Below are 27,530 nucleotides of genomic sequence, written 5' to 3' on the forward strand. Positions count from 1 at the left end.
CTCCAACATTGAAACTGAAGCGACTGGTTCAACTGATACTTCTGCAACTGCAGATGAGCTGGTGGTATCTAGAAAGTAGCAATAATCTTGTTAGAAAAGACTTAGCACATACTTTAAAACCTATTAATATAATTGTGCAATTCTACAAAAGACTACTTAGAAGTATTTTAACATAATTATAACATTTCACAACTATCAAACAATGTTGTCTCGTCCCAAGCTAAGCAGAACTTGTGTTATGGATACTAGACAGCTGATAAACATACTTTCTAAATATAGAAATAATTTACACCCAGACACAGAACAAAATGATGATGCTCATCACACAAATATTTCTCCTGATTGGGAATCAAACCAAAAACCTCTGGCATAGCACTAAAAGACACTAGCCACTAGACCAACAGGACTGTTAATGCACTTCATTTGCGATGATTAGGTGACAGAAAATAAAATTGAAACAGCACTTGTTGGTCTGTGGTTCATCTTAGGGGCAGATTTCACAGTTATTTCATACATTTAATAGACATCTGCCAAAATGTTAATTGCATATTTGTTTACATGTAAATTGGATGTTATAATATGCAAATATATTTATTTACCTGATGGGATAAGGCTGGTGTAAAAGGTTGGCACTGCATTTCTCGTTAATACCGTTCCTTTACCTATGTAGTATTTCTCAAAATGTTTATAGTCTTATTTGGTTGTAGATGTATGTATCTCCTTTCATTATAATATTATCGTCTAAAACTTGTTTCCAGATCTCAAACCTTTCTTTATAACAGTCTGGCTTAGGAAAATGATGTAATGTACCTGAAATTAGAAAGAATGAGTTAATTGCAGGTTGTGAAATTTATGTTTTAAAAATATAGTGATATATAATAGTACAAACTTCGATCGGATCGTTCCTACAATAAGATCACTTATTCTATCATCAATAATCATCTTACCTCCTTCTTCACATCCAAAATAGCAATGAGTGCGAGAGTATTTCGGTAATCTCGCCATCGTAATCCGTAAAAAACGCAGCCAAATTTTTAAATCAAGTAATGTAAACACACGTCGTAGTCCATTAAACGATGCCAGGGTCAAGAGAAATAAATATATTCGTCGGTATCCGTTCACGAGAAGCCAAGTAAATACGTAGGAAGCAGTTTCGAGGTCCAGAAAACACGCGATGGTCAATAATAGGCAAATAAGTCGAAAATAAAACTTGGTAAACTCACGGCACAAGAAACGAACGTTGAGTGAAAAGTTTTCAAAACATATCAGTGCTGTCATGTCATTAGCAAAATAAAAATTGCGTATAAGATTAATTGAAGACCGAAAAGGCGATTCAGTTTTTTTTTTAATTTTTTTTAGTTTACTTTTTATTAAATAATATTTATTAAATTATTAAAAGAATAACATTTTGAAGAAAGCAGTTACTGTAGCGGCATCTAGTAATATTTAAGGGAATATTATGTCTTAGTTGACTTGCCCTGTGGCATAGATGGCACCACTTTCCATACATTTTGTTTTCTTGTCCTCAAAGTACTGTACTGTCACCCCCATGAACACACCTAAATCTATGCAATAATGCAACACACTTTGACATATGTATAATATTAAAAATATGACATTGACGTAAGTTTATTCGTCAATAAATAGTGGCAAACGGCATGAGATTAAAAGTACGTAATATTATAAGAAACCAGAAATATTTGCCGAGGCACGAAAAATAATTTTCCAAGGAACTTTATCGTCCATTGAAATATATCAATTCTACCTTAATTTAGTAACACACAAAGTAATGCGTAAACAAAATCATCTTTAAGAGATTATTGTAATTTCGCTGCGCTAAATCTTTTATCCACGGCCCGATTGCATGTAAGAACTTCATCCGAGAAGGGTTTCTTTTACAGTGTGCGCTTTCACAAAACGTTATGCGGTTTTAAGCTACTGCTGGAGCTAACTGGTTTATTTTATTCACAATGCCTTTACATCTGGCAAGACTGTTGGTCTAGTGGTTAGTGACCCTGACTGCTATACCGGAGGTCGTGGGTTCGATCCCCGACCAGGACAACTGTTGTGTGATGAGCATGATCATTTGTTCTGGTGTCTGGGTGTAATTTATCTATACTATGTATGTATTTAGAAATATATAAGAAAGTTTATCAGTTGTCTGGTTACCATAACACAAGCTTAGCTTGGGATCTGATAACCGTGTGTGAGTTGTCCCAGGATATATTATATTATTATTATTATCTAAACATTTAGCTATGCCAAGTGGCATACCATGATATTTTTGAGAAGCTTTTATTTGGTCAAATTACAAAGCAGTAATACTTGTCTCATGAGGCACAAACTGACAAAAGGGAAAAATAGACATCCTTCACGAAAAAAAATTCAACGAGTTGTACCTATTTCAGCTAAGGAAAGATGAAATAAAAAACCAATAATGAAAAGTTTATAAATCATTTTTATTAAACACACATACATCACTCGTTCACGTAATAATATGATATAGTTACTTTTGAACGATTCTAAACGGAATATTGCAAAAGGAACTTAATAATTGTTTAAATAAATACTTGAATTATCGAAATCTCGTGTAAAATCGTTCAAATGTAACCAACTTAACATTAAATTATTGATAACAAACACAATTACTTTCTCGAATAGAGAATAGATTTTTTATGATTCTTCTGTGTGAGAAGAGGCATTTGATTAAGAGTGCGATGCTTAAGTGATATTTTAACTTGCCCCTATTGGGGTAGAATGAGATATATGCGTAATGCACTGCTATGGAAACATTTTCAGCTGCTGATAATATAAAAGCCAAAACAATGGTTTGGCAAGATAAAAAACAACTGTCTTATATTTGACATCCTGAGTTTGTCTTATAATGCTAATCTTACAACAAATGTTTGTGATGGAAGCATATTATAACATTCACCAATACCATTCAGCCAATCAGAGCCAATCAAATTGATTTTTTACATTAGTCATATCGGTTTTGGTGTATGGTAAATAAATCTTAAAAGGTTTATTACGAGATTGATTACCCAGTTTTATGTAGCAAAAACACATGTTATAATATTAAATGTTGACTTTACATACAAGTTTATGTACTTAGGTTTATGTAACAACTATCTAATCCAAAGGTTGGAAAGCATTTCAATTAACAAATACATAATTAAAATGATATGTTTATACCAATACTTTGACCATTTAATAGTAGACAAACATACAACGTAAAATAAGTTTTATCGTTTCTTTATAATAATGAATAATTAATTGCTTAAATATTTGTCATCTTAAAAAACTATCTATACTAAAAATGCAGTCCAATTTTTGGATATAAAAATAATAATATGGTTATAGAGGACTATTATTGACTATGACCCTTTAACCTAACCGACGACAAATAAACCAGAGATAAAAGAGAATTGTCATGATATTAATTAACTTGTAACCAAACAAAAACACCCTTAATACTTTACAAATAACGTTGAAATCTTAAATAAGTTTTAGCATCGTAATTAGCTGTAGAAATTTTGGTTATGCATCGAATAGGGGGCAGGCAAGCAGGACGAATATTAATTTTAGTAATCTGTAGCTTAATTGTGCACTGGTGTTATTTTTAGTTGTAATATTGACAAAAGCCATTCTCGTAAAAAGAAAGATAAAGTTCGAAAATAGAATTACAAAGTTTTTATTAAATACAATTCCTAATAACAGTCTATGGAGACCAATTTAACACAGTATAGGGTAACATTTTTAGAACATTTTATTTTTGGAATAATAGATTTATATTAAGTCTTTTAGGTCTCGTATTGGTCTTGGCAGATATTGTTATTGTAAGGGCCAATTGTTCGATCGTTAGATGATATGAATTAAAGTAAATTTAACAGCTGACGATTGAATAATCGGCCCTAAGCTGCCTGTCTATTGAAGCGGAGCAAAGCTGAGTACGAAGAAAATCAATAGGATTGCATTAAATCTCCTTTTCTCACCAGATATACAACCTTATTAGTAAGTATTTATACGTTCTGCGACATTGTCCCGCTTCAATGGATAGACGGCCTACATCTTATAAGATTACCAACCTCAAGTATTTCGCTGTTTACATTTTCGAGAAACTTCTTTAACAATACTTATAGATCCATATTTTCTAGACATTCCATAACCTTATAACGACTGGACTGAACATATTTTGAAATGAGTAGTAGAGCTGTATTGTGATAAGTTAAAGCTATAATTGTTCCATTATGATAATAAGGTGTTTCCTATTTGTAATTTTTCTTATCCTTAATATATATAGACTTTTCAGAATGACCGATGGATTATGTATACATTTTGTAAGAGCTGAGCTAAGGTATTGAAACAACAGAAGTTACTCAAAATTAATCCAAGCTTCAGTATTCAGTTACCAATGAAACAACCACAGCTCCAACAAACCCAACCAAAACGGAATGTCTTTGAAACCAAGCTATTTAAAACACTTTTCAATACAACCTCTTTCTGCTCTGCTCCTGTCTCTTCTGGTACCACATGATACCTAGTACCACTAGAACGATGATGACTATCGCTATGCACATCATGTAGAGGAAGGTCTTGACTCCCGACATCGCTGGTTTGGAGTCATCGATTCTTTCACGTGGTGCCTCGAATGATGCTGCTGATGGGATTATCTTTGAACGGTCTTCGTCTTTGTTTTGCTGTAAACGATATAAAATTGTATTTTTTAAGTCATTTAAGTTTTAATGATACATCTTGAAACTGAAGTTGTGTATAGAAAAGAATTGACAAAGAAGAAAATATAGCATTTGTTTGTGCCAAAGAAGGTTACCAATTGACAAAGATTTAAAGCTCTCGCATTTCTGTATTTTATCCTTGTCTACTGGGGACTTTTAGAGACGTCTGTCACATTCTACTTAGCAAAAAGCAGTTGTGGATCATACAGATGGTATCACGTCAGCATCTTTTTTGTATAAGATACACACTTACAGTTCTTACCGTTAATTATGAACATAAGTGTTTGTATGTATAATAATAGATGTAAGTAACTCTTAAGGCCGTATTTTTTTAGCTTTAGCAGATATACTCACAGCCTCCAATAGATCGAGTTCGAACATCTTGATAGCGATGATATCATGGTTGTCGCTCAGGTCGCCGGTAGTCGCCGACGCGCCGAAGTAGTACCCGGTGGGCAGCAACACGTTCTCCACCTTCAGGCACTCCTTCCAAGCGTTCTTGCCTTCTAAGTCCGTTGATACTGGAATGAGGATTTACGTTTGTTCGTGATAGCGTTAAGAAATGTTTTTAATATTTACCTACTGAATAACTGTCAAGATAAGGCGTGATTTTAGTTTCTTAAACAAGAATCAATCTAAGGAACATGTGTAACAGTTAAAACCTGCGTGTAAGAATTACTAAGGTAAGGGGATTTACAACCACCTTTTTACTTGTAACGAGAAATCTCCAATATAATGAAATCTCCATAGAAACAAATTTTAGTATAAAAATTAGCAGTAGGTCTTCTATTAGTAACTTTTCATTCGATTCATTACTAAATAATGCAAAGGTTTAGGGACGCTTATTTATCGGAATTGCCCGACTAGTTTCGGACCCAACCGTAGTCATTAATCGTGAACTGAAGCGGCGGACGAGTGAGCCGTTGCATTATTCGAATAATAAAGTAGTTTCTATCTTACCGGTGAGCGTATCATCCATATAAGTGATGGAGATGTGTGTATCATGGTTGTAGTTCCTGAACTTGGCCTCGCAGCCGGAGACCTGCGTGTGCGTGCCGTCGCGGTCGTGATCGTAGTGCAGCGACCCGTTGTTTATCATAGCCGATATGTACGGGTGCTGATGCTGTAACAATATACTATCGATAAACAACTTGGCAAGAACAACTCGAAAAAATCGTTTAAGTGCTAAGACCTTTATTCATCATAGACTTATGTGGACTGTAAATAAAGTTATGAGATGAGATCGATATAACAAGGTATGATTCAATGTTGACTGTATTCACTCCCGTGTATGCCCCAGAAAGCTTCTAACCCTCTGTAAGGAGTCAGGATAAATAAACTATCCACTCCTAATTCCCTTACGAAAAGCGTGTCAACAGACGCCTAAATGCAGGACCAATACCAAAACAAGTTCATATTAAAGCTCAAAACATGTCTGCGACAGATATTAGTGTTCGACGATAGATGGCGTTGTATTGTCGCATCTCACGCGTCGGACGCATGCGATAAATCGGATATGGTTCGAACGGCCGCTATGTTGGGTTAATAAGTATGGCTTTGCTTATCAATTGCGTTTGTGTTAATTGACAGACATGGTATTGTAACACGATTTTTGTAACATATTACCTATAATTATAAATTAACTACTTTAAATTATAATAATGGATGTACAGTATATTTTGTATTGTATTTCCTTAAATATGGACGATAATTTTTGACTTTAACGGGAAACCCACTGAGCTTAACGCGTAACGGGTTCAATCCTTAGTAGGACAAGCATTTGTGTGATCCAAAAATGCTTGTAATCTGAGTGTTTCATGTATGTGACTTGGATGTTTGTAGGACCCGCTGCGACACATGGACTAAATTTCTCAGTGCGGGAACCATTTGAAAAATGGGAAAAAAATATTTTTTTACCGATTTTAGTGCATTCTTCAAAATAGTTTTCATATTGATATGCCGTTACATAACTTAGTCAAAGAATGTCAACCAGCAACCGATAACATACATTTTTATAGTGTTTTGCGTTACAAGAGAGTAGGCAGAATGTTCAATAATTTTCCTAATCGTGTTGCTTGCCTTTTATGACTGGCTGTAAAATTAATAGTTAAACCATAGGTTAGCATGAAAAATAGGTGTATTACATGAATGTATAGGTATTTATATCTATAGTCTTAAGAATTTAGGTCGCAATTTGGCATCGCAGTAATGGCTTCGAATTGATAAAAAATCGTATTTACAGGAACTATTTTAGGAGACTGTTTAGTACGTACAAAGTTAGACATTTTTCTTCTTTTTTATTCTCATTGGTTGACAGTCTTTAATTTATTTATTAAAAAAAGGTGTAAGGCTATTTAAATCCAGCACACAGTTTTATTATTTTACAGAAGTTACTTTTGCTAACACTATATAATAAGAAACGACCTTAAGCCCGCAAGTTCGCTTACTAATAAGGTTGCATCACTAGAGAGAATCGGAAATTTTATTAAATCCTTTGACAAATTTTCTTTGTTTTGCAGTTTCGATCTGATTTAATAAGAAGCCTAAGAGACTATATACCTGCTGTAAGAACAAAAAAAATACACAAATAAAGTTAACTCACATTATGAGCACCATTATGGTTACTGTACGTGTCCAATATAATAGCGAGGCCTTCGAAGTAGTCCTTGCTGCCGAACACGGGACCGTTGTGCATGCGCTCGCGCACGTACCATATCGCGAACCCGTCGCCGAACAGGTCTTTGCCGCGCCCGTGGACTTTGAACTGGACTTGTAGCTCCCAGTTGCGGGTTTGGCAGGGCTGTGGAGAAAAGGAAATTGTGATTAGAGAGAATTGTTTTTTAATAATAAATAATGTAATAACAAGATATATACGTCAAAATGCTAGGCACAGGCCTCTTCCCGTATAGGGAAGGTTAAGCCTTGATCACCACGCTAGATCCCAGGGTGGCGATTTTAGATTCAAATATCTGTAATGTAATCCAGGTTTCCTCACGATGTTGTCCTTAACCTTGTGTCAGTACTGTGTTAGAAATAATTCAGCAAGTAATCAGAAGTTGATGTTGAACTTTTCTACGCAAATGTTAAAAAATATCGGCATTTTTTTTTAGAATTAAGAGCTATATCGACTTTAGCGCCTACCACAGGCGCCTACATAATGAATACACTTTCTTAGCAAACATAAACTGCTAATCATTTACGTACTTTCCTTGTAGACTATAAGCATTTTATAATTAGAGTTATTAGAGTATAGATACTGAATGTAAATAAACAAATACCGCTGATATTTTTACACGAGGATAGATTTGGCGACGGAACTTAGCGGCGATGCCAAGTAGATACTGTGGTAATCGTCTCTTTGTTCTCAATTTCGAAAATATAACTTTGACAACGTGACGCGAATTTATATTGAGTTTTTTCTGTCCATAGAAATGCATATTTTTATAATACGAGTGCTTACAGACAGGAATCTTGTCTGATCAAGGGAAAATGACGACATCATGACGTAAAAAGCTGCTTTCAAAATTTAAACAGCTTGCAATAAAAATGCTCCGTCAATTTGAGGGAATTAAGTATATCCAAGAAAAAGTTTTGGAACTCCTATACAAATTCTGATCAATGGACTCATTTATTTCTTTGTACCAATTATACCTTCTTTGGCGAAAATGAAATGAGAGTTACCTACTGCCGCCCAAAAGAAAAATGATAATTTAAAAAAGCGAAAAAATGGTAATATCGTTTGACTAGGATTACCATAAAATGTTGTTGCATAGCTGTTCTCTTCGGTTTTAAGAAAATAGTACCAACAATCAATAATTATAATCAAAGTAAATGCAAATAAAATAATCTGACGACGTAAACAAAGACTTGAATGCAAATTGCTTTGAACAAAGTTCATTACTTATGTAAATATTTATTATTTTTGTATGGAGAATATTCTAGAATGGAATGAAAAAGAAAATATGTATATGTATGTATGTATCAGCATGTCTGTGCTGTTTTGATCTTCTTTTTTACAAAAAAAAAAAAATGGGCTCAAGTGAAATTGACTAAAACTAAGAAATCTGTCAAGTTACTGTCAAGTCAAGACTTCTTAAACAAAAACTGAAAGTGGTGCCGAGAGCTGAAAGAGCCTCTTTGTTAGTTTTCCGACGAAGTCGTAGGGAGCAAAATGTAGTTTATTAATATTGAATGTCATTTAGGCAGGTCATTTAAGACTTTTTATGCAAGTGTTATTAAAACATTTAGGTTTATCGAAAACCCGCCTTATAATAACTTCAAACAAAAAAGTTATGAGTCGTGGAATGATTGTTTGATATTGCCGATGAAATTGAACGTAAAATTAGTAGCGATTATTATTAAACTTCAAAATTTACGAGACTAAGACACCGCAATGCAATTATGAACTTTGAGGTGTGAGCTATATGGTTCAGATTTGCGTAATATGTGCACAGTTTACATAACCTTGGTCTAGATGCCTGCCTAACTGCAAAATTAAACAATTACCGAAGGTTCATTTTGCATAATCAGTTATGTTCCTCATCACGAGTTTTAATTAGCATTCATTGATAAAGAAAAATACGCCTTTTCCTATCGAATGGAGATTATATGTAACAAATACTTGTTAGATCTGTAATATAATATCACATCATTAATACATGTTATGAAACGTCACTCTTGCTGTCTGTCTGTCCCTATGCCTAATACTCACAATATTATTATGCTGTGAGGTTTATTTAGTTTTGAATGCTTTCTATAAAGAAATTCAGTACTGTATATCAAAAGTATACCCATGCATTGCCAGGGTGGGTCGCAGGCGTTTAAGCCTCTATAATAAAATAATGGAACACTGAACATGTATAAAAAACTATGAAACTTACATTTTTCATCATTTTTATAGTTATTGCTCTATTCAACATTTTAATGCAAGGTTTGAGCCATAATATTTGTTTTCATTGTTACAAAAAAATAAATAAAGGAAATTGCTATTTGATCATTGAATAGATATAGTTGTGTCATTAGATTATTTTGTCAAAGCAATATGATAAGCTTAATTCTTTTGTCAACATTTGTATGAGTCAACCGAACTATACTAATGTCACAATAATGTAAACAATAAAATGTAAAGTAAAGGAAACAAAGGCTTTTCTTTAATACAAGCATTATTATAATCATTGTTTTCTTAAGATAGCTCTCTGTTATTATATCATTAAAGCATATTTTATAACAAACTACCAATTAGTAGTTTTTGAGAGCAAAAAGATCTCAAGCATAGCTGTATGGACTGTTTTAATATGGAAATAGGTAAAAGTGAAATTATTGTCCAATTATTATGTTACAAGTATTAAACAGTATATATTTCATTAGTGTTCCTATTCTTATATTTCCTCACAGTGACACCAAGCCCCTTCAATCCAAACCATGATAAACAATTCTAAATCAGATAATGAGTTATAAATAATAACAATCTTATTAATAGCCATATACACTGTGGCTATTAATCAAAATGTTTTCTGCTTATAACAATGTTTATGGTTTTCTTACTAAAGTGAAAAAAAAGTAGAAAATGTTATTTATATTGCATTCACAAAGTATGTTATCATACTTTTTTTAGTATTTATATAGCTATGTGAGAATGTATAAGAATTTAACACATGTTTGGCATAAAATGGACATTACCAAGTAGACAAATTTTTGTCACTACTGAGAGTAGTGTGTACAAATTATGATATTCTCAGCTACATTTCTGTTGCTTCATACAAATTAATGATTTATATAAAAGCTACAAATTATGTTGCATAAATTAGAGGTGGTTTCGTTTCTATTGTTTTAAATGTTCTCATGATAAAGTGATATAAAAGTATGTGGTCTCCAAGCATACATAAAGACAATAGTTATGCTGACTTTATTTATGTATTTTAATGCCTTAGTGTCAGGAAATATGTAATAAAATATTTGTAATGCATGTTTTGAATATTTTCATTGACTTATTGTAACTATAGTAATTTTTATTACAAAGAAGCCTTCACAAGTACTTATAATTTTGTAAAGAAACATTAGGCATCAGACACAACACATTTACAGTTATTTATTTTAATAAATACACAACAGGCAGAACAGTAATCAATTAGTTTATACCTTCACGTTTCATCTGAGTAAACAAATACTTGATATTATAAGTCATACATTGTATTCTTAGTTTATGAAGAGATAAACACCTGCAGACTACGCTCAGCTTATCATTACCAAAGATCAAAGTTGCCTCGTGCTGGTTAATGCACGCGAAAAGCATCTTATCATACAAATTAATATAGTATAGGTGATAATAGTCACTCACCACAGTATTCCATATCGCTCCTGACTTCGACTGCAGGTCAGGCGTTAAACGCACGTAATTTGAAGTTACAATAGTGCTACCTAAGAAGTCCCAATAAGGCACCGACATTCCACTCCCTGTAGTCAATTGATAAATTTTATTGTTAACGCAAATTCGAGGTAAGAAGATCAAAGTCACCGGCCAGGGGTCACTCACCTTGGTACGGTTTTGTGAGAGAGTGCTCTCGTCTGATGTAGTCTCTTGTGTTCCATTCTGCTAGAATAGAACTTATTAGTATTGATACTAAAAACACTTGCACCCAGTACAACTTCTCATAAACCATTTTCGTAATTTTCTAGACGATACACTAATAGATGACAAGACAAACGCCAAATCATGGCAGCCGCTAAACGGTGTGGCGATCGCTCAAAACTCAGATTTCTTCCAATGGTAGGTTTTTTTTCCTTAAGTTCATTACTATAGCCTATATGGGTTGAATGAATCATATTTTATAGAAATTAGAAATTTTAACATCCATGAGGTTTAAAGTAATAATAAATAGTATTTTTAACGATACAAAAGTACAAAATGTCACGCCGTTTGGTATTTTATTGTAATAGTGGCAACTTCCAATATATGTCGATAAAACAGTTGAAGCCAAAAACGTCGTAGTTCTGTCATTTGTATACAGAGAGCGTTGTCTACCAACATTTCTGGATATCTATGGCGACTACTGTTAGTTACTTAATGCGCCAATAGATGTAGTTTTGAGTAAATGGTTGTAGGCGTAAAAGGGAAATAATGTTTTGTATCTGTTTGTTTAACATAAATATTAGACCGATTCAAACAACGGTGAAAACAGAAGTCATAGTCGTTTAGTTCACGAGCAAACTATTCGTGAAATGGAATAATAAAAATCGCCTCTCGTAAATCGACATGCACGGCAAATTGCACCTGCGGCGAAATATTGCATGCGATCAAGCGAATAACGTGAACGAGGAGCCATGACAAATGACGGACTGCCGTTATCAGTCATTTAATGAATTAACTGTTTGCTTCGGGATAATTTAAACATTTTAGCGGCTTAAATATCCACACACAGAGTTGCCGACAGCGTTGTTAACGAAATATAGGTTGTAAATAACACATTAAGAGGATTTTATCTCTTAACACAGCTCTCGTTTGTGTTTCGAATATAAAAAAGCACAAAATACCTAATTAGATGGAAATAAAGCTAGGTACTTCGATAATTATTTGACAGGAATAACTAAGGAATACTTGTATTTTGAAGACTTTTCTATACGTCTATAGTTCTAGATAACTATTACTAGATATAATTCTATCTATAAATTTTCGTCAATTAAGTCAACACTAATAAATACATACACCCCATCTCTAATAATAAGTTATCTATTTGGTTCACGATGCTAGTTTTGGTAAGAGGGAATGTTGAACTAAGCGTTTCACTCGCATATTAAACGGAATAAAGAAAAGTACCAAAATCTACCAACTGCACAATGTCATAATAAAAATAATAGCATGATAATGTGCATGCATTGTGACGCTACTTAAAGCCACTAAGTTACCATAATTCAACCCCAAATTCCAAAGATGCCTGACGGACAATCAAGTTTACAGATTTTACTGCTCTGATATCCTTCCATAAAAAGACAACCTTTAATGCATGTTGTTTAAGAGTTCCTAATGCATTTTTTATCGATTAATTAATTCGATGTAACTGACAATTAACGTAATCGATTACGTCCTGAATTTAATCGATGATTAATCAAAGTTCTCGACTTAATATTTCAAGAAAAGTCAGTGATACATTTTTGTCTACTTATAAGGTTGTCCGTCAAAACCAAAGGGTTACTTTCCCCGCAAACAGATCGATGCACCCACTTTCACTTGATTTTGCTACATAAACTTCTGTTGAGGTCAAAATCGCACATGCCCGCCGGGTCAATGACATTGGCTTGGCAACTTTTACCATGCGTTCTTGATTTTTGGTGATCTCGCGACTCGCGACGACGATCGCCTACACTACTTGAATTGAAAATTGGCGGTTTTTGTTAATTTGAAAGACTTTTTGACGTTAATTACTAATTCGTAAATGTTTTAATTATTTTTAGTTCATGTATTTTTATGCATTTTTTAGTTTTTCGGAATTAAGTAGGTAGCTGTTATGTAGAAAAATGGTCTTGTTTTCAAATGAGTACCTGTGTGATCGAGTAATATGACAGGAGCCTTACATTTCAAATTACAATTTATAAGTAATATTTTATGAGTTTTACTAGTAGACAGGTACCTAGAATTTAGGTACTGAAACGATTTTTATTTCATTACTAGCTGTTGCCCGCGACTTCGTCCCCGTAGGTAGAAGATATAAGTTATGATTTAGGTGTACCTGCTCGGTTTTTTTCACATTTTCCATTGTATCTTAGCTCCTATTAGTCGCAGCGTGATGGTTTAGCCTAAAGCCTTCCTCGATGAATGGTCAATTCAACACAAAATAATTTTTCAATTTGGACCAGTAGTTCCTGAGATTAGCGCGTACAAACAAACAAACAAACAAACAAACTCTTCAGCTTTATATATTAGTATATACATAGATTTAGGTGTGTACCCTTGTGTACCCTTATTAAGAAGTCACAAATTACTTATAATTATGTAAAAATATTCAATCCAATTTCAATTATGTAAAATTTACAGCGAATTTAATGGAATTGTCTGATTTATAGACTTTTTAATGCGATGGCCACAGAAAACGTTTTTAATCTCAATCTGGTTATTTGCGGCATTTTAAGTAGGCTTTTGGTCATTAAGTAAATTGTCATTTAGTATATTTATTTTAATTCCCAATTAAGTAGAAAAATAAACGAAATTGAATTAGTAGGTATGTTTTATTTTCTAATCTAAAAATATTTGCTAAGATTTAACGATTATGTTAACTAATTTAACTATTATACTTTCAGATTTTCTCACATTTTATAAATGCAGTTTTTGCCGACAAAAATAATTCATCGAAAATATTAATTAGAACTTTAATCCATATTAAGCCTGTGTGGGTTTTATACTGATTTAAATTAACAGATTTCGAAAATAGCAATAAATATAAAATCTCATTTATTTAGGGAAAGAGGCAAAGGTACTAATTTCGAAACTAACGCGTTACTGAATAGAAATGTTGCGTTTCTAAAATTAGAAATCTAAGGGCCAGTTTCAGTTGAGTTTTCACAATTGACACGTTTTCACGGCATGGTAACTAAACACATTTCACGGCAGAACTAAGGCAAGGGTGCGTTAGGTACATAGATATATTAAATATCCGATAGTAGGTAACAAGCACTTTATATTTATAAAACACCATTTTTTTTAAACATAATGTAGTTTTCTTAAAGCCTTATCCCTCTTTTCCCATATTCTGTCGTCCAGGAGGCATAACGGCAGTTCTCAAAGTTATATTATCGCAGGTGTAAAACTCACTCTTCCACAACCATTGCAATATTGCTTTTGGGTGTGATGGTAGACCCTCGAGGATAAACTGTTCCTAGTTTTGTTGTTGTTCGCGTGAAAAAGATCCCTCTTGGCCGTGTAGTGGGGTGTCATACTTCCACAACTGCAATTATATTTTATAGTAACTCTCGTGAGGATGATACATTGTCGAATCACTATTTATGAGGCAATAATATTATATTTACAGACTTAATGTTAATCCTAAAGGAGGTCTGCCAACTAATAAAGTGAGAATAGGAAGTGATATGGCACCTACAATTTCAGCAGTCTTATTTTAGAGTAAGTGGTGATGGTGGGATGCCAACAAATCATATCTTTCATAATGTAAGTCTGTTTGTATGAACACAGCTTAATCCACATAAGGGCCAACACAAGCATAATGAAAGCTTTGGAAGTCATCCATCATATATTAATACACGTTGTCTGTGGTTTATTACACGATGTTTTGGATTAGAAACTCTGTAATAAAATGCAAAGCTTACAGTTTTCCAAAGAGGTAGAAAGTTTTACTATACATCAGATATTGAATGTGTGTAAAGAGAACTCAAATTAACGTTGGAGCTTAGTCCCTTTGTCTTTGTAAGTTTCCCTTTTTCCCAGATGAAAAAACACCAACTGACTTCTTTCGCTTTAGATTGAGCGGAAGGGAGTGTCAAATTCTACTGACTAAAACCCACCCATGTTTTTTAACCTTACCATGTATACCGAGGCCGTAGTAACGCTTTCAGACAATCCCGCTTTGTCTGCAGGCATCGGCCTAAATGCCTCTGAGCTGGCTAACTACTAGTATCTATTTGAAGCATGCGTAGAACACGAAAGCGTCGTTCAGCTCGGGCCTGGTCTTTGTTGGGAGATGAATTACCCATCACTGACCGTCCGCAGTCCCGCGCCTACCGACAAATGTCACCGTTAGCTCTCATCCTATTTTTGTTAAATGAAATGCTGTATGTACATCTTAAATAGGCTATTTGGAACGTCACTTAGCAAAGTATCGTTTTGGCGTGCGTATTGGTGTTTACGAGGTCGCCAGACTATCGTAGACTTCTGCCACAGAGACACAAACATAAGAGAGACGCTACCATAGCCGTGCTGTCCTATTACAAAACGCCATAGTTGTATTCTTGTAAGTGACCTAGAATTGTTCTTCACGTCATACATACGTAGATAATGTGTGTCCTTGATCTGTGTTTGAGCAGCCATTCTGATACATTACATTCAACCAAGTCCTTCACAAAAAACAAATTTATGTTTACAGTCAATTTACCGAAATAAAAAAAAAACAAATAAATAACATCCATAAGTAGCGGTTCATTTCCTAATCTAAACATCGCTCACAGCTCTAGGCCACGCCGGCCTAATTCTCATCTGCCCCGACTCTTACCTTCTCCCTAATACGTCACAACTTTCTACAAACATAGGTTAATGAAAGTGACGGATAAAAATAAGAGTGGTGCCCTGACACCCCGAAGGCCAACCACTCGTCAGTCGACCTACCACAATACACATTTAGGTCAGAGAAAGCAGTGAAAGTCTATATTTGACCGTGATCTACTCTCCATACTCTCCCTAGATATTTTTATCGTATTCTTGACATTAACCATTCACTTTTTTGTCTCTACTCACATTCAAATATAAACTCTATCTTCTGTTAAATTAATTACAAAATTGTCTGCAACGAATGTAGGTCAAAAGCAACAATGTTCATGATTGTGTTTTAATGATGATTTCTTTTTGATTTTTAGACAGGTAGGTCGTATCGAGATCATTCGAGATTATTCGTTGAAACAATAAAATTGTAGATTAATGAAAATGGTTGTGGCTTTTGTGAGATTGAGCAGGTTCAATGAAGATTAGAATTCCTGTGGGGTCGCCGATTTCACATCGGCCGTCGGATCGTTAAACGTAGACAATAGATAGGTACGTACTGTACGTAGAGTTGCATAGGTATTGCACTTGTCTAGTGGTCGCGACGAACGCCGAGGAAAGATCGTGCGCCCGTCGAGATTTTCACCGCTTTCTATACACTTTCACTTCCCAGGCACAAACAGACAGACAAAACGACTATAACACGAGCTATTTATCGGAACTGTGCCGGTGACTCAGTACGTGTTTACAAACTAACTTTGTTTATAAGGAAAAAACTGAATGCTTGATATTGGAGTGCATCTGTTCAATGAACGTTGGGATTGCCTCGCTTGCATTTGTTTGAGTCAGTAGCGCCTGCATGGGTCATCATATGACATTGTTTTGAATTGATTGTTTATGTTTTTCTAGTGTTTAATGTCACTGTTATAGTAAGCATAGTGATGATCCTATTTTGGTAACACTTTAGAGTAAACATTTGCTATTTACAAATACATGCTAAAGAATTTTCCAGGATTCTTGGCTCCGATATAAAAGTATCTTAAAACTTAACTTAAAATTGAAGATCAGCCATTAGATAATCTTTAGGTAATAAACCTCCTATCTTTTTTTTAAGAAGCCTCTTAAAACCATAGGCCACACTTACTCTATGATCTAAGTCCAGTAGAATAGAGAAAATATTTCTGCTATCAAAAACCCTGATAGATAAAGAACAGTTATTGATCAAAAAGACCAATCTGGAATTCACAAAACAACTCTTGTAATTAAAACTAATCTCAATAATATAATATACTAGCTGACCCAGCAAACGTTGTTTTGCCGATGTTTTTTTCTAGTTGTATGTATTTTTAATGCAAGATTATAAAAAAATAAAAACAGACAATTTCGTCCAAAAAATAAAAAAATAAATTTTAGTGTGGGCAACCCTTATCACTTAGGGGTATGGAAAATAGATGTTGTTCTATTCTCAGTCCTACCCAATATGTATACAAAATTTCGTAAGAATCGGTCGAACCGTTTCGGAGGAGTACGGTTACTAACATCGTGACACGGGAATTTTATATATTAGAAGATTAAAAAATAAATAATTATTAATTCAAGCGGAAATAAAAGGAAAAATTTTCTTTACTTAACTGCAAGCACGTATAATCACGAATTAATTTGATTACCCCAGTTATATGCAAAGAAACCATCACTTTTTATAACTTAACGCTATTCAAACGTTTTTCATGATCCCACAAAAACTTTTCTTGAATAATGTGTTTAATTGCCTTCGTTAATTATTCTAATCTTATAAGGTTGATTATTATCTACTTGATGTCATTTTCTATATCTCTAGTTTTTGTAAATGGCGTTAGAATAGATAAAAACCAGTTGTTGACAAGTCTGACCTTTGGTTCACGCTTCTGTTGAGTCCCGACTATGTCCTGCATAGATAAATAAGTCTTTGACATTTATGCAATAATCTGGAAAATGGTAATTTGGTATAAAAACCCTTGATTTCTTAGTATTATTGTTCTGACTAAGGGAACGGAACTTTAAGGCTACGCTGTTTACTAGTCTGTTGGACACATTTTTGGATCTGGATTTCATGATTCTGATAGTTCGACAGTTGAAATTTTCTCGGATAACGTTTTTTCGTACTGTTGTAAATTTGAAAGGACTTCAAGAGAATCATGAGTCCAAAAAAAAAGCACCAGAGCAGCAAAAAACTACATAAGTTGGTAATTATCTCACATATTTGTAAAAAAAATCTCATATTAAACCAAGGGGCCTACGATGACCTTTCAAAGTAAGACTGTTTCAATTCTGGAAGCGTGACAGCGCGCTACATGCCGTAGCGGCGTCATTCTTCCACATTTGCCAATGCTAATAAATACTGATGATAATATAGTAACTTATTTTTTTTTGATAATCTATACTCTATACTAATATATAAAGCTGAAGAGTTTGTTTATTTGAACGCGCTAATCTCAGGAACTACTGGTCCAAATTGAAAAATTCTTTTTGTGTTGAATAGACCATTCATCGAGGAAGGCTTTTCGCGATAAACCATTACCCTGCGACTAATAGGAGCGAAGATACAATGGAAAATGTGTTTAATATTTGTCAATATCGAATAACGGCGGTAGATTTAATCTACTTAAATCCTCGTTTTGTTTCTCATTTGCTCATTTTTGTAACAAAATACACAATAATGTGATGAAATAACGTCATTATGATCTTAATCCATTAATGTATTCAAATTTTAATAACAAAAACATAAATAACCGAATTGAAAATACTATTTCATATGTTTAGTTGTCAATACTTATTTCATAAAAGTTTATAAGATCATCTTTAAAAGTTAACACGAGAATCTACAATGAAGTCTCATATTTCTATTTGCCACCGACTCTAAAAAGAAGAAGGTGCTCGATTCGCCCTTTTTTTAAGCATGCATCGATTATTTTGATTCTGTTTTTATTCAACGTGAAATAGCTTTTTGCCCCATAAATAGGTAGTTTTTATTTAAAGTTGGTAGTATTTTTTCGTGATTATACAATATTATCATAGCCTGGGCCAAATGGGTCAAATGGGCCGTCTAACTGTGAAAAAAATTTTCAAATCGGTAGTTCCTGAGATGAGCCCTCTCAAACAAACAGACAAACTCTTCAGCTTTATGAGTACAGATAAGTTCTGACGTCACTCAAAATGTCTGTGATAATTTACCACATATTAATCTAAAAATAACAGTACTATATTAAACACACGTTAAGTTTAACTGTTATCATAAACTGAATCCTAAATCGATACTTGAATAGTTTCACTAATCGATTTGCCATTTTTTATATCGACTCGGCTCCTATAATACACATTCCATAAAATATTGATTGCTTGTAATAAAATGTATTTATTTATCAATTGTAGTCTGAAATTCAATCAGTGTTGGCGAGATGGGTCGTTGACCGGCCACTGAGATGCCAACCGTTGTTTTGTAGAGTGTTCTATATTCAAAACTTTTCTCTTGAATTTTCAAAATGGCTGTCGTGTTTGAGTACGAAAATTACAATGGGATTAAGGAAAAGGTTATTTTGATGTTCATAAATATAGTTTAGTCTTGGGTTTCCTTAGCTGGTCTGCTTTAACGTAATGAAAAAAAATACACTAAAAACCTTTTTTTTCATTGAATTAATTTATCTGGCAGGCAAACTGTTGATCACAAAAAATGTTATATCTTTAGGTTATACTTAATTTCACTGAGTAGCAATAATATCTATTATTAAAAAAGAACACTATTTGTCCTTTTATGATCCCATGGTTTCCATGTTCAATGCGGAAGATGTGACTTTACTGCACTTAAGTTGAGGCTTGACTACAAATTCATCTGCAACTGCTTACTACCTATATTTTTTTTTCTGATCTGGCAGCATTTTAAAAGGTTAAACATAAAAAAATATTACATATATAAAGGTAGGTAGGTATACAGCGATGATATCACCTATTTTAGTTTGTTTTGAATTGATCCGAACGTGGGTGACTTTCTTGTGACCAAAATGGAAAACTGATGTTTTGATGATGTAATTCCCTATTCCATTTTTAAAATGGTGGCTGTACAGGCACGTACAATAGTTTACTAAAACAAAAATGTTCTTTTTTAATGGCAGTATTTAGAGCGCAGTACTTGATTAGCAGACGAGTTACATAAAACTAGTAGATGTAATATTAATTTGCTGACTCCATTTATTACTCTTGGTTTGTCTATCCCTCGTTAAATTAGCAGTCTAAAGGTTTTCATGTTCTTTTCACGGAATATAAATACTTAAATAATACCTATTATGGAAAGTATATTAGTTTGTGATATGTTTCTGCTTCATGCTCAAATGCTTACCGAAGTTTGAGGTTTGTGGAATCAGTGAAGCCTGCTGATAAGCTAACTAGTTATGATTTAGATTAAGCCCCAGATTAACACACTAGATTTTGGACCCATAGCTGACATCTGTACGTGAAAAACTAAAATTAAAATGAAGAAATCGTGCCATCAGTGAACACAATTCCTTCTCACAATTGAAGAACATAAACTTAACGATTATAAGATATTGTCAAATAAATGAATCACGTTTTATCGACTGCTAACCGTTGCGGAAATGTTCAGAATGTTTACGATGAAATTTGATGGAGGAGAATCCCATTAAAGATTTGATATTTAGCCAGTTTGATGGCTTAATATGTGGGCCGTTGAACTTTGCTTGATGGCTAAGAATTGTACATTTGTACAGTCATGTCTAACTTGTGTTTGGATTTATTTTTATAGTCATTCGGAATGACTCTACTGTATTATAGTGCCTTAAGCGAGAGAATTATCCATTTCTTATGTTTGGGCACCCGAAAAAATGATTAATTCGAATTATATTAGATAATGAAAAATATTTTATAAGCCAAAATCTTTTGAATCAACAAGGTAAATTCGTTACTTGAAATATAGATACTACATTATATTGCTTTCAAGCTTTTACCAAATTGCGTATGTTCAACTCCTTTCGCGCCAATTCCAGCCTTTGCCTTCCATATTCAAATTGGTAAAAAGGTCGCATTCAAGCATTCAAAAAAGTATCAATGATAGTAATCTACATTGTCTATGGCTTTCTGTTTCCTATTCAGCTTAAAGTGTGATTGTGATTAATATCTCCGTCACAATCTTGTTTTATATAAGAGATAAGATCTATAAATCAGTGTATTAGTATTAACTGCTTGTCATCCTATGTCCCACGCGTTGTTAGACTGGTTAGCTAGAAATGTATTTCTATAGTTCCTGTATTAGATGGGTAAATCTAATGTAATATAGTCAGCTTAATATAATATAGGTAGTCAGTTCTGAAAATTTTCTTCTTGGTTGACGAACACGATACTACAAAGACTGGAATCTAGGGATAACTAGACATTTAAAAACGCTTTCAATTTAGTTTCGGTGTTCCAGTGTTTCAGTTTCATATTTATTTTGCTTCCAAAGAATAAGCCTTTTTGACGTATCTTTTCCAGAAATGAGTTACACTGCTGCTATTGTATCTTAAAAAAAACAATAGTTGTTAGCAATAGTGCAATAGTTTTGTCAAGGTGCAGGTTTGGTCCCAATGTAACATAGGCAAAGTAGTAATATGACTATCAGAGTTATATTTATGACTAAGGGTGAAAGAAAAATTCGAGAAGAAATCTGGATCCCGAATATTGGAGTCTGAAACCGACACCTGCAGTGAACAGGCATGGTGATCAATGAGTGATCAATGCTTCTAACCTTTCCTTTATGAGTAGAGGCCTGTGTCCAGCAGTGGGGTGTATACAGGCTGCCATCACTATGGGATCAGCCTGAAACCAAATATTGTGCAATACTTCAAAGATCCATCCATGATCACAAAAATGATCTCTCTTCATAGAATTAAATAAATGAAGGGCGTACCTACTAAAACCATTTTCTAAATTTTCCATGTTGAAAATGTAGGTAAAATACTTTTTTTTGCGAGGCACAATACGAGTGTACGATTGACAAAAAAACAAGCGAAACGCTCCGGTAGTACCAGGCTAGCAGAAAGCGATAGCATTTCTATTGTTCACTCGTATTCAAGATTTGACTTCCGATGTGTTAGGAAGAGATATTTGGCTCTTTTTAATTACCTAGTAGTAGATATGTATTAGATAATGTATATTGCAATTATTATGTTCCCTGTTCAATTGTAGACACACAAATGCGTTCAAAATAAAAAAGACTATTCTAATTATCCCAGAAATGCCGCCTATGTGATAATGATTGTACCGATGTTCAAGCGTTAGTTTTTAAGTAATGCATTTAAAATATCGTGTATACGTCTTAGCAGCTGTAGAATTGTTCGAAGCAGGTGTCCTTACATTCATTTAGCCTCTACAAACTACGCTTTCGATTTCATTGCGTTTTTTCTTCTTGTTACAACACACCGAAGACAAATTAGCAGTCATTGTAGATAAAATTTACGACGGCAATCATACCTGATTGCCAACTATATATTACGTTCGACACTGCTGAAACAACTTCGTATGTCAAGTTATGTTGGTTTATTTTGACAATATATACATATAGCTATGTTACATAGGTTTGCGCATAGATATAAATAACTAGGCGCACAACACAGACAGGTGGTTCAGGTTATATGAACCCGCCGGCTTGGTGTGACCGCGAAATTATTTTCAAGACTACACCAACCTCGAGCGCACACAAACGTACAGCAACAACCATCTGCACACACGTCTCACTACCAACGTGCGAATGTAGTGGTAGTCGTGAGAAACTCGCTGTTCTATTCCAAAATGGCGAACAACGTAGCTACTGCTAAAGGAAAATCAACTTTACTAACACGATTTAGTGATTAAATTCGTCGTCACACCAAAACGTGTTCGCGTCATTTCATTGACACGATGCGTATGGTAAAGTTGCTATCTTGTTCGTAATGTCCGCGAACGGAGGTACATTCAACTTTTAGCCCAGTAAACTCTCGAAGTTCGTTCACCCACTGCTTGTCAACTGACGTAAAGAGAGCGAGAGAGGAGATGCAACAGATAGCGGCGTCTCTATCCCGCGGTATGTTCAAGTTTAGAAGTTTTTATTGAGCGTACGGCTGTCGAAATAGTTTACTTTTGTTTTGGTTATGCTCGCCTGGTACTTTTGACGGTTTACGTTGGCTATATCGATAGATAACGTGACTATGTTGAGTTTGCGTCACGTTTCACTTGTCGATGATTCGATATTCAACCAGGAAAGGACTTGTTCTGTCGTTTTCAGGGGAAATTCTGCAAAATTACGCAAAGGAACTACGTAAGATTGTTACAGCTTTGTATTGTACTCTGTTATCACTGGTGTTTTTGTTAGGAGTTGTATTTTTTTGATTTATTAATATTGAATTGAGAGTGAAAAACAAAGGAAATTAAATGATAAGGATTAAAAGCAAAAATTTTCAGCAAGTTTTTTTCATTGAAACATGTACTTTCCTGCTTACTAACATGTAAAACGCTTACTGCCTGCTAAAGTATAAAAAGCACGTAAAAATATGAAATCGTATCATACGAGTTACGAATTCTTATAAGACTGACTGACTACGGAAAAGTGCATTCAGGCCGAGACTGTTTCGAAATAAGATTAAGATCAAGAAAAAAATACTGCAATGTTGCCAGGTGTCTTATAAAAATTAAAGTATTATTTTTTCAAATTTTTGTAGTGTATATTTTAATAATAAATGTCGATTAATTAGATGTATGTAACGAATAATACTTAATAAAGTCTATAAATTAGATGTCTACTTAAGAGCTAACAAATGCGAGTTGTTTGTTGCTTGTTCCTGAGCCTTTTTGTAAATGCTAATGTATTACCATAGATAATGATCTAACAAGCTTATTATGACGGAGGTATTCTTTATAAAATATAATTATCATAACTAAATACAAACAAAACGCTTTAATGGTTTTAAATATTTACACAATCTGATTAAAAAAAAATGTATTGCAACCTCCGTGTGATAATGTGAGCAGTGAGAGAATAGCTTCTATTTTCAAAAATGTAAGTAGGTAACATACTTTTCTTTGTTTTGTCTATAACTATTTAGTATAAGCACCAAAAAGGTTGAGTACATCACAGCTAAAGAGGTTCACACGTTCAAAGGAATACCGAATTGAGAAATGTTGCCCACGTGAAATCATGTCTGCGACCACTATTGTGGGTTGACCCTTTCTGTTTTCCGCATTCCACACCAGATTGGACGTTTTAGGGACGGAAGTGTATACACCCGGGGTTCATAGCAATCTGGTTGTGTAAATACCTCATTGTCTATGTTTACTAGGTGGGTGTACCGGTTTTTTATTGTAATGCGAGGTGAGGTTCATTCAAACATTGTGGTTTTGACAAACTTCGTGATGTCAGATTGTTGAATTCAGGTGATTGTCATGATCATAAACCTTAACAGCATAGCTTACAACTTAAGCGCGGTATAAGAAATAAGTCCTTTACATTATTGTGTTTTTGTTTAAACAACATTATGTACAACTTAATTACGAACGCCAACAAAAACTCCGCAAGAGAAATTAACATATCTAATACATTTTTTTTGCAAGGAAAGTATTTTTTGTACAATTTGAACACGCTTTGTATCCGGGATCTCACGATCGTAAACTATTTTACTACCAATGTCAATGGAGTCTCATGACCTCTTCATAGCAAATAGGTTTACTCCGTTTTAAACGAATGACAATAACTGGCAACAAATAAAAAAAATGCAAAAGAAAAATAATATTTGATGTCTTCGAAATACAAAAAAGACTCGTAAAGTAAACAGTCCGCCTAATTTTATTATACAGCCCTTCATAATAGATTCATTCGACGTTCGAATCGTAAAAATGGCGCCATAAACTCGTAATGTCAGTTAATTAAACGTAATTCCGCGGAGGCGTGTTACCGCGCAACTTACACCTCCTATCAATCTATGTACTCCTAGTACCTCGCTGGTAAATGTTGGTCTCTGCTTTCTTTTACAATCGACATCAAATTGATACTTCTAATAACCTTCTATTCAAAAATAACTTTTATTGTGCAGTGTTAGGATTCAATTTCTTATTTTTAGAAGTTTATAGTTGTCGCTCCAAGTGGTGTGCAATGTTATGAGTTGCGTATCGGCAATGACGACTTCGTTCGGTTTTGCTTGGAGTGTTTGTTAATTGACTGAAAGTGTAAGTTTGTTTTCAAGCACGCTTATGACGGCTTTACACATAAGGCTTTGCGGATGCTGTGGTGGCTATCCGCGTAATTGTTGGTTTTTGCGATTAAGTGTTAAAGTGCCTTCGCACAAAACACTATTTGTCTAAGAAATGAAATATGTGTTTTGAAGAGAGATTTTCGAAACTTTAATAAAGGTTTTCTTTATGGAATAGGAAATTGTTTTCTCTCCAATAAACTGACTGTCCACTTATGGCCGAGTGGTTAAGGTCACCACGACAAACCAATCGTGTGCGTCATGTCCCGGGTTCGATCCCCACGTGGGACAAGATTTTGTGTGATCCACAAGTACTTGTTCTTAGTCTGGGTGTCTGTGTGATGTGATTTTAATAGAAAAGTAAGTTAAATAATACCTATTTTACCAGAACTATGTCCGTGACTTAAGTTCTTGACAAAACTATGTTTCATACATTTCCTTGATGTTTAAAACTTGAATAATTTTCTGTAAATGCATCACCAACACTAGAAAACCACGTATTTAGCGATCGAAGAGATATTGACATCAAAATTTGAAGTAAAAGTTGTGGAACATTTTATGTATTTCTTGAATTAATTATTTGAAATATTAGTCTTGAAGTAAGTAGGTGTATCCTTAGCATGGAATCCTAAGTCATACCTTTTACATGCATACCTTCAGCATAGAGGTGGGTAGCAAAAAGGGACTTACTCATGCTAAACAATGCACGTCGCATATGCAACTGGTATCTTACGAGCGATAAACATCATGCTCATATTTAGGTTTATGGTCAGTGAACTTTGTCCATACTAAGATATTATAAATGTGGAATAAGCTGACGGTCTGTTTGGCTCACTTGTCTAAACTGATCAACCGATTGTGATAAAATTTGGGACATGTATAGCTTTAACTCAAAAAATTAGCCTATATGCCCAAAGACGAACACGTCTTTGATTTTTAATTGTAGTCTTAAAACCTAGAGTCCTTCTAAAGGTAAAAAAATAGTCAAAACAGCTGCTTAAATAGCAAAACTTGATGAGTTCGTACTAAAACTCTTCTTTGTTCCCGGTTTTATTGACAATTCTGTATAATGGAAATTAATAGATATTACAAGCATAGCTACTAAAAATATAACGAGTATTGTCATCTGGCAAACGCAGAAATCTTATTCTATTGATTAATTATTCAGATTTATTTAACTAGCTACGAAATAGTTCCTTTTATCTTCTAACCAAGCGGACGAAGTCACGGGTAACAGCTAGTGACGTCATATGCCTTCCTTAAGGTATACCCAAACTTTTACACCAACAAAAATACCTGGAAACCAAAAATATTAAAAAACTCGAATACGTAAAAAAATCTGTAGGTAATATTTTTACCGGTAGCATATTCAATTCCCATCATCGCCAAATGAACTTGTACTAAAAAACGTAATAAGCGTTTGTCACTTGTGGGCGGTCATTGAACTTTTAGCCCAGTGCTGGCAGACATGCGAGTTAGACGGGTGCAAGAACCACTTGCTAAGACTGCTGGTACCCTGGTAGGGTTGCGATACTGGTATTCCGTATTGACTGTGTGAAACTCAGGATATTAGGAGGTTTCATGTTCATTTCATACAATTTTGCACCGAAAAAATTATGGAAAATAGGATTTTTTTTAATATAAAATTAATTTCGAACAAAATCATAATTAAAAAGTTGGTTCGTTTAAATCTCCTTATATAAACATACAATTAGATGACTTTGACAATTAGACTGAAATGCGACTCATATCTAAGACGGTCCTAATATTTTAACAGGAGCTTGACATAAAAGCACGAGAATTATAATTATCAATCACCTAAAATTAAGTTGTCTTGCATACCATCAACTTTAATATCCGTTAAAGAAGAAATTGAATGGAAGTCGAGAACGAATGATGAACATCGTTGAATGAAAAAAGTCGTGTGGTATGTGTAGAGGTGTCCGAATGAATTGGCACGGATCAATGAATTAGCGAGGGACATTCCAGTCAGTGAAAAGGAGGTAGACATTATGTTTATGACGTACGTAGTTCTTTTTTTTAATTAACTTCTAACGTCAACCATTTCTTCTGTAGCGGGCTTGCTGGTGGAGATTTGTTACCCTCTACATGTTATTTTGTTATGCTTTACTCATTTTTACTTTTGTCCATATTTTTTCCATTAAATAAAGTATATTTTACTGCATGTATAGGTCTTGAAATCCTGCTAGCACATCTTCAAGTAGCGGTCTACTCTAGGCTGTGTTTACACATTGCAACAATATTACTTTAAGAGGCATACAGGACAATGAAAATCTACGGAAATTCTTGCATATTTCTCAACTTTTACTATACAAGAACATGATAAATGATAAA

The 27,530-nt window shown here is 34.0% G+C and overlaps 1 protein-coding gene across 1 annotated transcript; it reads right to left on the reverse strand.

Moving 5' to 3' along the window:
* Positions 1-2,736: 2,736 nt before the first annotated feature.
* Positions 2,737-11,457, reverse strand: LOC113506244 (vesicular integral-membrane protein VIP36-like). The gene is made up of 6 exons (XM_026889088.1): positions 11,269-11,457; positions 11,074-11,189; positions 7,339-7,536; positions 5,697-5,859; positions 5,091-5,257; positions 2,737-4,700 (listed from the first exon to the last, which is right to left on the reverse strand). The coding sequence occupies exons 1-6, from the start codon at positions 11,393-11,395 to the stop codon at positions 4,488-4,490; spliced, it is 984 nt and encodes a 327-aa protein (XP_026744889.1). The 5' UTR covers positions 11,396-11,457; the 3' UTR covers positions 2,737-4,487.
* Positions 11,458-27,530: the final 16,073 nt, after the last annotated feature.

Source organism: Trichoplusia ni (genome assembly GCF_003590095.1).
Source record: "Trichoplusia ni isolate ovarian cell line Hi5 chromosome 6 unlocalized genomic scaffold, tn1 tig00003143_group5, whole genome shotgun sequence".
NCBI lineage: Eukaryota > Metazoa > Arthropoda > Insecta > Lepidoptera > Noctuidae > Trichoplusia > Trichoplusia ni.